Source organism: Moschus berezovskii, chromosome 14, assembly GCF_049115385.1.
Source record: "Moschus berezovskii isolate FMDL1 chromosome 14, NW_MosBer_1.0, whole genome shotgun sequence".
In the NCBI taxonomy this organism is placed as follows: Eukaryota; Metazoa; Chordata; class Mammalia; order Artiodactyla; family Moschidae; genus Moschus; species Moschus berezovskii.
Window position 1 is genome coordinate 53,333,475 of NC_142473.1, and position 12,944 is coordinate 53,346,418.

General features: G+C 38.7%; 1 protein-coding gene across 1 annotated transcript; it reads left to right on the plus strand.

Moving 5' to 3' along the window:
* Positions 1 to 11,661: 11,661 nt before the first annotated feature.
* On the plus strand, positions 11,662 to 12,606 carry LOC148775608 (olfactory receptor 52D1-like). Its single transcript, XM_088843479.1, has one exon. The coding sequence runs from the start codon at positions 11,662 to 11,664 to the stop codon at positions 12,604 to 12,606; it is 945 nt and encodes a 314-aa protein (XP_088699605.1).
* The last annotated feature ends 338 nt before the right edge of the window (positions 12,607 to 12,944 follow it).

The following is a 12,944-nucleotide window of genomic DNA, read 5'->3' on the forward strand; positions in this document are numbered from 1 at the left end:
TTTTAGTCGGATCAATGAAATACATAGTTCAAGATATATAGAACTGTAAGAGATGGTGTTGCTAAGCTAAGCTGCTAAGTCCTTCAGTCGTGTCCGACTCTGTGCCACCCCATAGATGTCAGCCGACCAGGCTCCAACATCCCTGGGATTCTCCAGGCAAGAACACTGGAGTGGGTTGCCATTTCCTTCTCCAATGAGAGGGTGTAGGGACAATAATTAACTGCTCTCACTCCCATAAGCTGATTTGCAATTACCACCTGAAAGTTGTTATTTGTCAGATGTATAGAATATCTATGGATTCTAACTCAACACATTACTGTAACATTTTTATTTAGTAAATATTAGTGATGAAGTTGTTAATCTCACTCTAAATATGTACCTTTTGGATGTAGTTACAATCGGGAATAAAAAGTAGATAGAAGGATAGAAAACTTAAGTAGACACCTCTCCCTGCACACCCCCTCCAAAAAGGAAAAGTATGTAAGATCTACGTGCTGAATTTTATATCCAGACATTTTGAACGAATTTTGAGTCCTATATATATGGCTGTGAATATTTAAAACCAGTAATAAGTGTATCTCTGGCCTGATTGAATGAAATTAAAGGCTTGAGAAAAATGACTAGTACTAATAATACCCCAAAACTAAATAAATGTAATTAATAAGACATGAGTACTCCCCTCAAGGGAAACAAGCCAAAGCAAAAATAAATTAATAAACTCATAAACATGTATTTTTGTGAAGGTGTCAACATTGATGTTAGAGCTTCAGTGGCTTTTTAGAGCGATTATGATTGAGCCAGGAATATTGAAAAAAATAAACAATATCTTGGATTCTACTGTCTCCTAGAATGTAGTTCATATATTGCAGATTTGATATTTAGTAGTTATAATTGCCAAACTGCCACATTACCAGGGAAAGAAAATAACCAGGTGCATGGGTAAGAGTACAAGTCCCATACACTGTTGTTTTGCTTATTACTAACTCAGTGCTTCCATTAGAAGGTGGATAAGGTGATTTTAGGGCTTCTCTGGTGGCAGTAGTGGTAAAGAACCCACCTGCCAATGCAGGAAATGTAAGAGATGCAGGTTCGATCCCTGGGTCGGGAGGAGCCCCTGGAGGAGGGCATGGAAACCCACTCCGGTATTCTTGCCTGGGGAATCCCATGGACAGAGGAGCCTGGCAGGCTACAGTCCATAGGGTTGTAAAGAGTTGGGCACAACTGAAGTGACTTAGCACAGTACAGCCCGACGTGATTTTAGCAGATGAGAAATTCTGTAGGGATGGTAGTCTCTGGACACTGTTCTGGAGGTTGTCTAAGAAATATATCAACTGTATGCCTTACAGAGAAGCTTTTAGTAGGAGAGCTACTTTGATCCTTTGGCTGGACTTCGTAAAATGTCAGCAGATTCCTTAGACTCACCAAAATTTCTATATCCACTTCCCTTAAAGTTGATCTGCATTTCATAGATCACATAATCACATTCTAAATAAATTTAGAAGATACTTTCAATCTTAGAATCTCAATTTTAAAATTTGTGATGTTTAAAATTTATGTCAGTCAGTTGCTCCAAATAACACAATGATTAAGATTCCTATTCAGGAAACATTGATAATAAACAGTATGTTTTTTAATCAAAATTAGCAATCATGGATATGGGATTTCACCATATGCGAATTTCATTGTGGGTAGAATTAGCAGAAGAGATCATAGAAAAAGAGAAAAGTTGTGAACAGAAAATGATGACTGTGTAGATGGGAGGGGAAAGCACATTCAGCTGGTGGCGGGGTTTGAACAAAAACTTGAGAAGTGTGAAAAAACCTTGCTGCATATGAGAAAGAATCGTAGTGGTGCTGCAACATCATAGATCATCAGTATTTCAGGATTTAAGACACTAGACTTTATCTTATTGTATGAGTCCAGTCTCCACAATTTTCTTTCTGGGTTTGGCAGTTCTTATTCTACAGGTCTGAAATAGTATGAACCATTAGAATTTCTCAGCATCTTTCCTCAGATAAGACAAAGATCTTGTTACTTCTCATGAGAAATGTGGATAGACCTCTTAGTTTGAAACAAAGGACAATTAGGGAAACACAAAATCCAATAGTTCTTACAGGTTCAGTATATTTCCCACAGAGAAAAGGTTATGTGTATAGGGCTATATCTGTGTATCTATATCTTTATATCCCCTGGACCACAACCGAATGTGGTCCACTGGAGAAGGGAATGGCAAACCACTTCAGTATACTTGCCTTGAGAACCCCATGAACAGTATCAAAGGGCAAAATGATAGGATACTGAATGAGGAATTCCCCAGGTTGGTAGGTGCCCAGTATGCTACTGGAGCTCAGTGGAGAAAAAACTCCAGAAGGAATAAAGGGATGGAGCAAAAGCAAAACCAATACCCAGTTGTGGATGTGACCAGTGATAGAAGCAAGGTCTGGTGCTGTAAAGAGCAATATTGCATAGGAACCTGGAATGTTAGGTCCATGAATCAAGGCAAATTGGAAGTGGCCAAACAGGAGATGGCAAGAGTGAACATCGACATTCTAGGAATCAGTGAATTAAAATGGACTGGAAGGGGTGAATTTAACTCAGATGACCATTATATCTACTACTGTGGGCAGGAATCCCTTAGAAGAAATGGAGTAGCCATCATGGTCAACAAAAGAGTCCGAAATGCAGTACTTGGATGCAATCTTAAAAACGACAGAATGATTTCTGTTCATTTCCAAGGCAAACCATTCAATATTACAGTAATTCAGGCCTATGCCCCAACCAGTAATGCAGAAGAAGCCGAAGTTAATCGGTTCTATGAAGACCTACAAGACCTTTTAGAACGAACACCCAAAAAAGATGTCCTTTTCATTATAGGGGACTGGAATGCAAAAGTAGGAAGTCAAGAAACTGGAGTAACTGGCAAATTTGGCCTTGGAGCACGGAATGGAGCAGGGCAAAGGCTAATAGAGTTTTGTCAAGAGAACGCACTGGTCATAGCAAACACCCTCTTCCAACAACACAAGAGAAGACTCTACACATGGACATCACCAGATGGTCAACACCGAAATCAGATTGATTATATTCTTTGCAGCCAAAGATGGAGAAGCTCTATACAGTTAGCAAAAACAAGACCAGGAGCTGACTGTGGCTCAGATCATGAACTCCTTATTGCGAAATTCAGACTTAAATTGAAGAAAGTAGGGAAAACCACTAGACCATTCAGATATGACCTCAATCAAATCCCTTATGATTATACAGTGGAAGTGAGAAATAGATTTAAGGGACTAGATCTGATAGATATAGTGCCTGATGAACTCTGGATGGAGGTTCGTGACATTGTACAGGAGACAGGGACCAAGACCATCCCCATGGAAAAGAAATGCAAAAGAGCGAAATGGCTGTCTGAGGAGGCCTTACAAATAGCTGTAAAAAGAAGAGAGGCGAAAAGCAAAGGAGAAAAGGAAAGATATAAGCATCTGAATGCAGAGTTCCAAAGAATAGCAAGGAGAGATAAGAAAGCCTTCTTCAGTGATCAATGCAAAGAAATAGAGAAAAACAACAGAATAGGAAAAACAAGAGACCTCTTCAAGAAAATTAGAGATTCCAAGGGAACATTTCGTGCAAAGATGGGCTCGATAAAGGACAGAAATGGCATGGACCTAACAGAAGCAGAAGATATTAAGAAGAGGTGGCAGGAATACACAGAAGAACTGTACAAAAAAGATCTTCACGACCAAGATAGTCACGATAACGTGATCACTGACCTAGAGCCAGACATCTTGGAATGTGAAGTCAAGTGGGCCTTAGAAAGCATCACTACGAAGAAAGCTAGTGGTGGTGATGGAATTCCAGTTGAGCTATTTCAAGTCTTGAAAGATGATGCTGTGAAAGTGCTGCACTCAATATGCCAGCAGATTTGGAAAACTCTGCAGTGGCCACAGGACTGGAAGAGGTCAGTCTTCATTCCAATCCCAAAGAAAGGCAATGCCAAAGAATGCTCAAACTACCGCACAATTGCACTCATCTCACACGCTAGTAAAGTCATGCTCAAAATTCTCCAAGCCAGGCTTCAGCAGTATGTAAACCGTGAACTCCCAGATGTTCAAGCAGGTTTTAGAAAAGGCAGAGGCACCAGAGATCAAATTGCCAACATCTGCTGCATCATGGACAAAGCAAGAGAGTTCCAGAAAAACATCTATTTCTGCTTCATTGACTATGCCAAAGCCTTTGACTGTGTCGATCACAATAAACTGTGGAACATTCTGAAAGAGATGGGAATCCCAGACCACCTGACCTGCCTCTTGAGAAACCTGTATGCAGGTCAGGAAGGAACAGTTAGAACTGGACATGGAACAACAGACTGGTTCCAAATAGGAAAAGGTGTACGTCAAGGCTGTATATTGTCACCTTGCTTATTTAACTTATATGCAGAGTACATCATGAGGAACGCTGGGCTGGAAGAAGCACAAGCTGGAATCAAGATTGCTGGGAGAAATATCAATAACCTCAGATATGCAGATGACACTACCCTTATGGCAGAAAGTGAAGAGGAACTCAAAAGCCTCTTGATGAAAGTGAAAGAGGAGAGTGAAAAGGTTGGCTTGAAGCTCAACATTCAGAAAACAAAGATCATGGCATCTTGTCCCATCACTTCATGGGAAATAGATGGAAAAACAGTGGAAACAGTGTCAGACTTTGTTTTTTTGGGCTCCAAAATCACTGCAGATGCTGATTGCAGCCAGGAAATTAAAAGACGCTTACTCCTTGGAAGGAAAGTTATGACCAACCTTGATAGTATATTAAAAAGCAGAGACATTACTTTGCCAACCAACGTCCGTCTAGTCAAGGCAATGGTTTTTCCCGTGGTCATGTATGGATGTGAGAGTTGGACTGTGAAGAAGGCTGATCGCCGAAGAATCGATGCTTTTGAACTGTGGTGTTGGAGAAGACTCTTGAGAGTCCCTTATATTGCAAGGAGATCCAACCAGTCCATTCTAAAGGAGATCAATCCTGGATGTTCATTGGAGGGACTGATGCTAAAGCTGAAACTGCAATACTTTGGCCACCTCATGCGAGGAGTTGACTCACTGGAAAAGACTCTGATGCTGGGAGGATTTGGGGGCGGGAGGAGAAGGGGACGACGGAGAATGAGATGGCTGGATGGCATCACCGACTCTGTGGACATGAGTTTGAGTGTACTCCGGGAGTTGGTGATGGACAGGGAGGCCTGGCGTGCTGTGATTGATGGGGTCGCGGAGAGTCGGACACGACTGAGCAACTGATCTGATCTGATCTGATCTGAGGGGCATAAAACTTAGAAACACAAACAAGAGATATACATATACTTTAATCTTGGAATTCTTCCATTTATTTCTCAGGTACTATTATACCAAGTTATATAACCAACTATTTTGTCTCTGTTAAAGCAAAAAGAAAAAACATGAATATATGCCTTTATTCCTCTCTTAGAGCTTCAAAGAATTTATAAATATGTAAAAATAGTGCTTATTTAGTGCACCAAAATGCTCTATTTTAGTCATATTGATATATTAATTTGTTCATCAGACATATCACATATATGGATAGCTTTTTTTAATATAGATAATATTCTAAGTGACAGTCATACCCTCCCAACCCGCACACACTTGGAGATTTTGCCATTTCTTGTCTCTAGAGTTCAGTTCACTACTCACTTATCTTCCAAACAGATTGATAAGACATGGCTAGTCACCCATATTGCTCTGAATCCTGTACATGTCTTCCTCAGTTTCTGATGGGATTACATCCTGATAAATCCATCATAAGTTAAAAATAGCATAGTTAAAAAATGCATATAATACCCCTAACCTACTGACTGTTATAGCTTAGCCTCACTTACCTGAAATGTGCTCAGAACACTTGCATTAGCCTACAGATGGGCAAATACATTTAACACAAAGGCTATTTTATAATAAAATGTTGAATATCTTATGTAATTTATTTAATGCTGTATTGAAAGTGAAAAGCAGGATGGTTATGTGGATGTACAGTGCTTGTAAACATGTTTGCTCTCATGATCACATGGTTGACTGGGAGCTGCAGCTCACTGCCACTGCCCAGCAGCAGGAGGGTATCTTACAGCAGGAGGGTACAACCCTTCTATGGCTAGCTTTGGAAAAAATCAAAGCTCAGTATTCACTCTACTGTTTCTACTGAATGTGTACCACTTTGCACTATTATAAAGTCAAACAAAAATTCTAAGTCAAGCTATTAAGTTGCATATTGTCTATACATAAGAGGTCAAGATTCAGTACATTCATTGGGATACTCCACTTTTTATCCCATGACTAAAATTAATTTCCAGTTTTATACATTGGCATTTTTAACAGTCTTAAGCTCAGAGTGAGCTTCCCAGGTGGCACAGTGGTAAAAAAAAAATCTGCCTGCCAATGCAAGAGACTCAAGAGATGGTTCAATCCCTTGGTCAGGAAAGATCCCCTAGAGAAGGAAATAGCAACCCATTCCAGTATTCTTGCTAGGAATTCCCATGGACAGAGGTGGGCTACAGTCCATGGAGTTGCAAAGAGTCAAACATGACTGAGCATGAAACCATCTCTCTCAAGGTCACAGGAGAGAAGGATAAATAACTCCTTTGATGTTAGCTCTTAATAGAATCAATTTTCATCCAAACACCTTTCTACTCCCTAGAAACTCAGGACGGAAGTTTCCATTACCTTCCTTTACATCTGCCTAGTCTTGTTTTTCTTCCTTTTGGTTCAGGTTGAGAAATGTGTGCTTGTGTTCATCATCAAGACAGACCCTACTTGTTATAAACCCACATATCTCTTCCTGGGTATGCTCTCTGTGCATCACCTGAAGTCTAACACTGTAATCCTTCCCTTAATTATCACTCTCTTCCAGGTCAGTGACAGAGATCAATTTTAAAACTTACCTTACTTAGATATCATATATCCACTATGAGGCTACAGAAAGACAATGATGATTACCCATGAAAAAGCATAACATAAAGCAAAAGCAAAGTAGTTGAGTTGTAAGACAGAGAAGGATATATAGAACAAGTGGAGAAGTTGACAGTCCATTCATAGTAGCAGCAAGTCAGTAGTAATACATGAGCTCAGAGGCAGATAGATAGACATGTTAGTAAACATGTTGATGGGATCTTCTCTTGCTTCTTTTTTCTCAGTGAAAGTGGAATCTAGTTTATCATATAAGAGTCAGGTTAGGGGAAGTGTGACAGAAGTTTGGATTAAAAGAATACATGAAATAATTTTGAGGAGACTGAGAAATTAGAAGACTTCAAAATTAAATGTAGTATTAGGGGCCCACTTGACATAGTGAATATGAATTCAAAGTAAGACCAGTCACTTGGTTGTAGAAGATATTTTTCTCTAGCCATTTATTTTTTAGAAAACTGCAAGCTTGAGATCTCCGTTATAAAAATAAGCCAAAGATTGCCTCTGTACATGGGCCTCTCTGACCTAGGGACCATTCATATCAGAGGCTATGAGATTGGTGTCCCCATGGTTATTTAGATTACAACTTGTGGTACTGTATACTGAACACCTGGACTGGTATGACAGTCATTTAAAAATATTTACGAATGTGATAAATGAGAAAGTGGAAGAATACAAACTGTAGTAGAAAATAACATAAACAATATAGTATAAAAGAATAGTAGTCCTTATTGAAGCAGTGACATTGCATCATGACCTTAAAATGAATAGGAATGAAATGAAATGAAAAGGCCTACGGAAGTATCAGATGTAGAAGCAAAAACATGAATCAGAATCTTAAAGGAGACAGTAAAAGAAAGTCTGAACTGGTTGAGACTCAGGGAAACTTAAAGATGAGCTGTGTAGCAGAAAGTGATGCCAAGAACCAATAAGACTCTAAAGGTTCTTGTTGGTCCTTTGGGATGTTGTCAGTTATAATCCATGGAAGTTATAGACTTTAATTCAGGCATACTTCAGTTTTAAATCTTGGTCATACAGTGATTAAATAAATAAAATGTGGAGCTAGAGATATCTGAATTCAGATAAAGTCACCCTTCATTTGGTGTAAAAATTTTACTTAAATCATTTAATCTAATGTTCTCACTATTCCTTGACATTTTAGTGGTAATTTCCTATTTACAAAGGTTGTTTTTAAGATCAATGAAAGAAGGGATTTTTAGCATTAAACATAGGCCCAGAAAGTGATGACCTCTCAGCATATGAACATAATACTCTCTTATGGTTCTGAGATTTCCTAATATTTTCCCACAAATATATTTCATATCAAAGCATTCAGAAACCTTTGGGAAATAATAATGTCCTTATTTGTTACCTTAAGGGATAGTTAATATTAATTAAAGTAATTTAAGTCTTGTAGTTTGGGAAAAGGCCCCATATCCTGGAGGACCACTGATTCCCCTGCCACCTACACTGTTCAATTCAGTGGGATTTGATGCTGGATACAATCCAGTTTATATTCAATGACCACACTTCTTAGCACCTGCTCTCATGCAAGATGGCTGTCTGGATTAATCTGAACTTCTAATTTGGGTGAGTTAATAGAGATACAGGACAGAAAAAGAGAGAAGGCTACATTCAAACATCTACATTTAAATTATGAAATCCTCAAAAAGGTAATGTCCATCTCTTCAAAAATACCATAAGTAAAGTTAAGAATAAATCTTGTAGACATGTAAAACACTAAGAAGGTGTAGTGAACTCTGTTGATTATCTAAAGTATATGGAGCATATGGTCATAGATACTCCAAATGAGAGTTAAAGTAGCATTTAACTCCTTGACCAGGATAAGCTTTTAGGTCAGATTCAGCTCTGAGCAAGGAAGAGCCCAGTCAGCTTTAGATGTTGATCAGTCATAGCAAATGTCTGTGGGAGGAAGAATATTACTTTTGACCTAGATACTGCAAGAATGGTGGTTTGCAAAAGGAAATTAATGAAAAGGAGGGAGAGGAACATTACAATCACAGAAGTATGTGAAAAAGGCACAGTTTCACAAAGAAGCATGTTGTATTTGGGGAATAGTTAGAAGTTAGTTGTTACCCCCGTGGGAGATATAGAAAGAATATCTTTAAATGCTCTGTGTAAGATAATGTGCTAATTTGTTAACATGCAGTAACAACATTTTATTTTCTCCACTTTACAGTTGAGGAAACCGAGAAAAAGATATAATCAGTGTATGTGCTGTGCTGTGTGTTTAGTCACTCAGTTATGTCTGATTCTTTGTGACCCCATGGACTGTAGCCCACCAGGCTCCTCGGTCCATGGGGATTCTCCAGGCAGGAATACTGGAGTGGATCGCCATTGCCTCCTCCAAGGGATCTTCCCAACCCAGTGATCAAACCCAGGTCTCTCGCATTGCAGGCAGATTTTTTTACCATCTGAGTCACCAGGGAAGCCCATAATCACTATATAGAACACGACTAAAAGTTTTTGTGGAAATACATGCATTTAATAAAAGGGCATAGGAAGAACCTGTGATAGGAGTGAAAATAATCAGACGGACGGGAAAAAAAAAGATGAAAACAAGTTATACCATTACTTATGATAAGTGATACATTTCAAGATTTATTGAACTTTATTTCCTCTGAGTCAAATATCATGGTCATTTAAACTATTATGCAAATGATCATTTACAGAGCTCAGGTCAGACTGGAAAATTTTTCAGAAGACACTGGGAATATTTAAAATGCTGGATCATATGCATCATATTACAGTTTTGATGACACTTGATCAGACTATAAATTACAATGGAATAAATAGGACTCAATATTTGTAATTACATTAATCTCAAAAGATCCATCTCTAATTTATGGATATTATGTAGAGTATATTAGAATGGTTAAACAATTTTCTAGGATGATAAAAAGAATCTTGTTATTGGTCTATTCTTATTTCAAAATTAGATTTCAATTGCTTCATTGTAGATGTAGAATAAATACCTTTAAAATCGATAGACAATAATCATTTAATTCAGGGTGTGAATATTGATAGATGCTTAATAAAAGAAGCACAATGATTACTTAAAGTAATATCTAAAATAATACTCTATAGATTATCAAGTTTAAATGAAAAAAGCAAATGTTTAAACACTCGCTCAAAAGTGTCTTAATAAATATGACTTTAAAATTATGAAAACTCATTGTTGGTTATATTTTACTATTACTTAACATCTGTGACAGCAAATACTGATTTTGGTGTAATGGAACTAACGTGTATTTTGCAGTCATGCAGAGTTATATTAGAATTTTGATGCCTTAGCCATTCTTTCTGTGAGGCCATTGCATTATCTGTAACACTCTGAGATACTATGTTTTAATTGATAAAATTTGAAAAATGATATTTAGCTTACACTGCTTTTCCAGATACAAATGAACATATACGAAGATTTCAGGAAAATATATATATTTTTCATGTTAGGATCACTAAGTTTTAATTTCTTTCCTTACTTCATTTAAACAGTGATAGTAACTGAAATCACACTAATGTATAAATCAAGTGGTACCAAGTACAGGGATCCTTGTAGATTAGTATGTTCAGATATAAGTGATCAAAGTAAGGAACAAGGCATATTGGGGGATGCACAGAATAATAGATAAGTTAGGATTGAAAGTTAAGATAGAAAGTTAGGATTTTTGAAAATTAAGCTTAAAATAAGCAGGTATGTCAACTGGGACTATTTCGCGGAAAAGGAGAAAACTTAATGAAGGTATGACTGTTAAAGCTCAAATTTTGTGAAGACTTTTATGCACAAGACAGATAAATCTGTAGAGCTCCGTGGAAAGGGCAGTACTGTTTCACACCTCCTGAGAATAGGTTCTGTGACAGTACTAGGAACATGTGTAATGGACTGCTGCTGCTACTGCTAAGTCACTTCAGTCGTGTCCGACTCTGTGTGACCCCATAGATGGAAGCCCACCAGGCTCCCCCGTCCCTGGGATTCTCCAGGCAAGAACACTGGAGTGGGTTGCCATTTCCTTCTCCAATGTGTGAAAGTGAAAAGTGAAAGTGAAGTCGCTCAGTCATGTCTGACTCTTAGCGACCCCACGGACTGCAGCCTACCAGGCTCCTCCATCCATGGGATTTTCTAGGCAAGAGTACTGGAGTGGCTTGCCATTGCCTTCTCCATGGTGTAATGGACTAGGAAATGAGTAATCATACCTGAGCATATGTACTCTCAGAGAGTACTTCAGACATGTCCTAGAATATTATATCTCAGAATGATATTAAGAAGAAAGTTGGGTTAAATGATTTCTGAGATCCTTTCTATTTATAATGCTTGATTATTGTTTATCAAAAGATAATTTGACTAAAGCTGAAAGCAAATTGTGAATTTAAAAAGTAGTATTGAATTTTACTATACATAGATTGTTAACAGATTTAGAGCTTGTTTTGTTCTTAAATGTGTGAGATTCATGACTTGATTTAGGATTAGTACTTTGTGTCTGGTTGCAAGGTTTTTATTTTAGTAATTAGTGTTAACTAAAATTTTTCACCCTGAAGTATATAACCTTGGATGTTTTCTAATGTGATGCTTTGGGATCTCCCAGACTTGTTTTTCATTTGTTACCAGATTCGGTTGTGATGATCTTGGCACAAAGCTTTTGCCTAAAAAGGAGGATTCTATCAGCAAGGGACAGAAAGCAGCAGCGCAATGGGACCAGCCAATAAATCCCAAACATCTCCAGACACTTTCTTGTTGATGGGCATACCAGGACTAGAGCACCTGCATGTCTGGATTGGGATTCCCTTCTGCTCCATGTATGTGGTGGCGGTGGTGGGGAATGTGACCATTCTGGCTGTGGTTAGGGCAGAGCGAACCCTCCACGAGCCTATGTTCCTCTTTTTGTGCATGCTCTCAGTCACTGACCTGGTCCTCTCCACGTCTACACTGCCTCGTATGCTCTGTCTCTTCTGGCTTGGAGCCCATGACATTGCCTTTGATGCCTGCCTGACCCAAATGTTCTTCATTCATAGTTTTACTGCTATGGAATCAGGCTTCTTTTTGTCCATGGCCATTGACCGTTACGTGGCCATTTGTCATCCACTGCGCCACACCACCATTCTTACCCACACTCGCATCGCCAAAATGGGAGCTTCTGTGGTACTACGGGGAGTTGCCTTCTTTTCCCCACATCCTATCCTGCTCAGACAGCTGCCCTACTGCAGGACTCGAATCATTGCCCACACCTACTGTGAGTTCATGGCTGTGGTAAAGCTGGCATGTGTGGACACAGGGCCCACCAAGCGTTACAGCCTCAGTGTGGCCTCTGTCATTGGTTCCTGTGATGGGTTATTCATTGCTGTGTCTTATGTCCTAATCCTTCGTGCAGTCTTTCATCTTCCATCGCGGGAAGCAAGTCTTAAAGCTCTAGGCACTTGTGGCTCCCATGTCTGTGTCATTCTCGTTTTCTACTCCACAGCTGTCTTTACTTTCCTCACTCACCGTTTTGGCCACGATGTGGCCCCCCAAATTCATATCTTCATTGCCAATATATACCTTCTGGTACCACCTTTTCTTAACCCCATTGTTTATGGTATAAGGACCAAGAAAATTCGAGACCATGTTCTTAGTTCTCTAATGGTAAAGGTTGCTTGATTATACTGAAATTGTTTGCACAGATGGTATAAGAAAAAGGAGGAAAGAATATAAATGACTTATCCCTTTTTCATAACTGACATATCTTTTTCCACTGGTATTAGACATCTTATCAGATTTAAATGGGGAAGAATGACCATACATGATAGAAATTTCTCAATTCTAATTAAACTAGTACACTTAGTATATTCTGTGTGCCTATGAATTTTGGGGAGCTTACTTAAAACCTGATGAACTTAAAGGGACTCTCCTCTTTTTATGCTGCTAGTGATCATTTGTGGTGTTAACTGGGGTAGTAGTTTTCAAATAGGTAGTGATTTTAAAAGGAAGGAAATCCA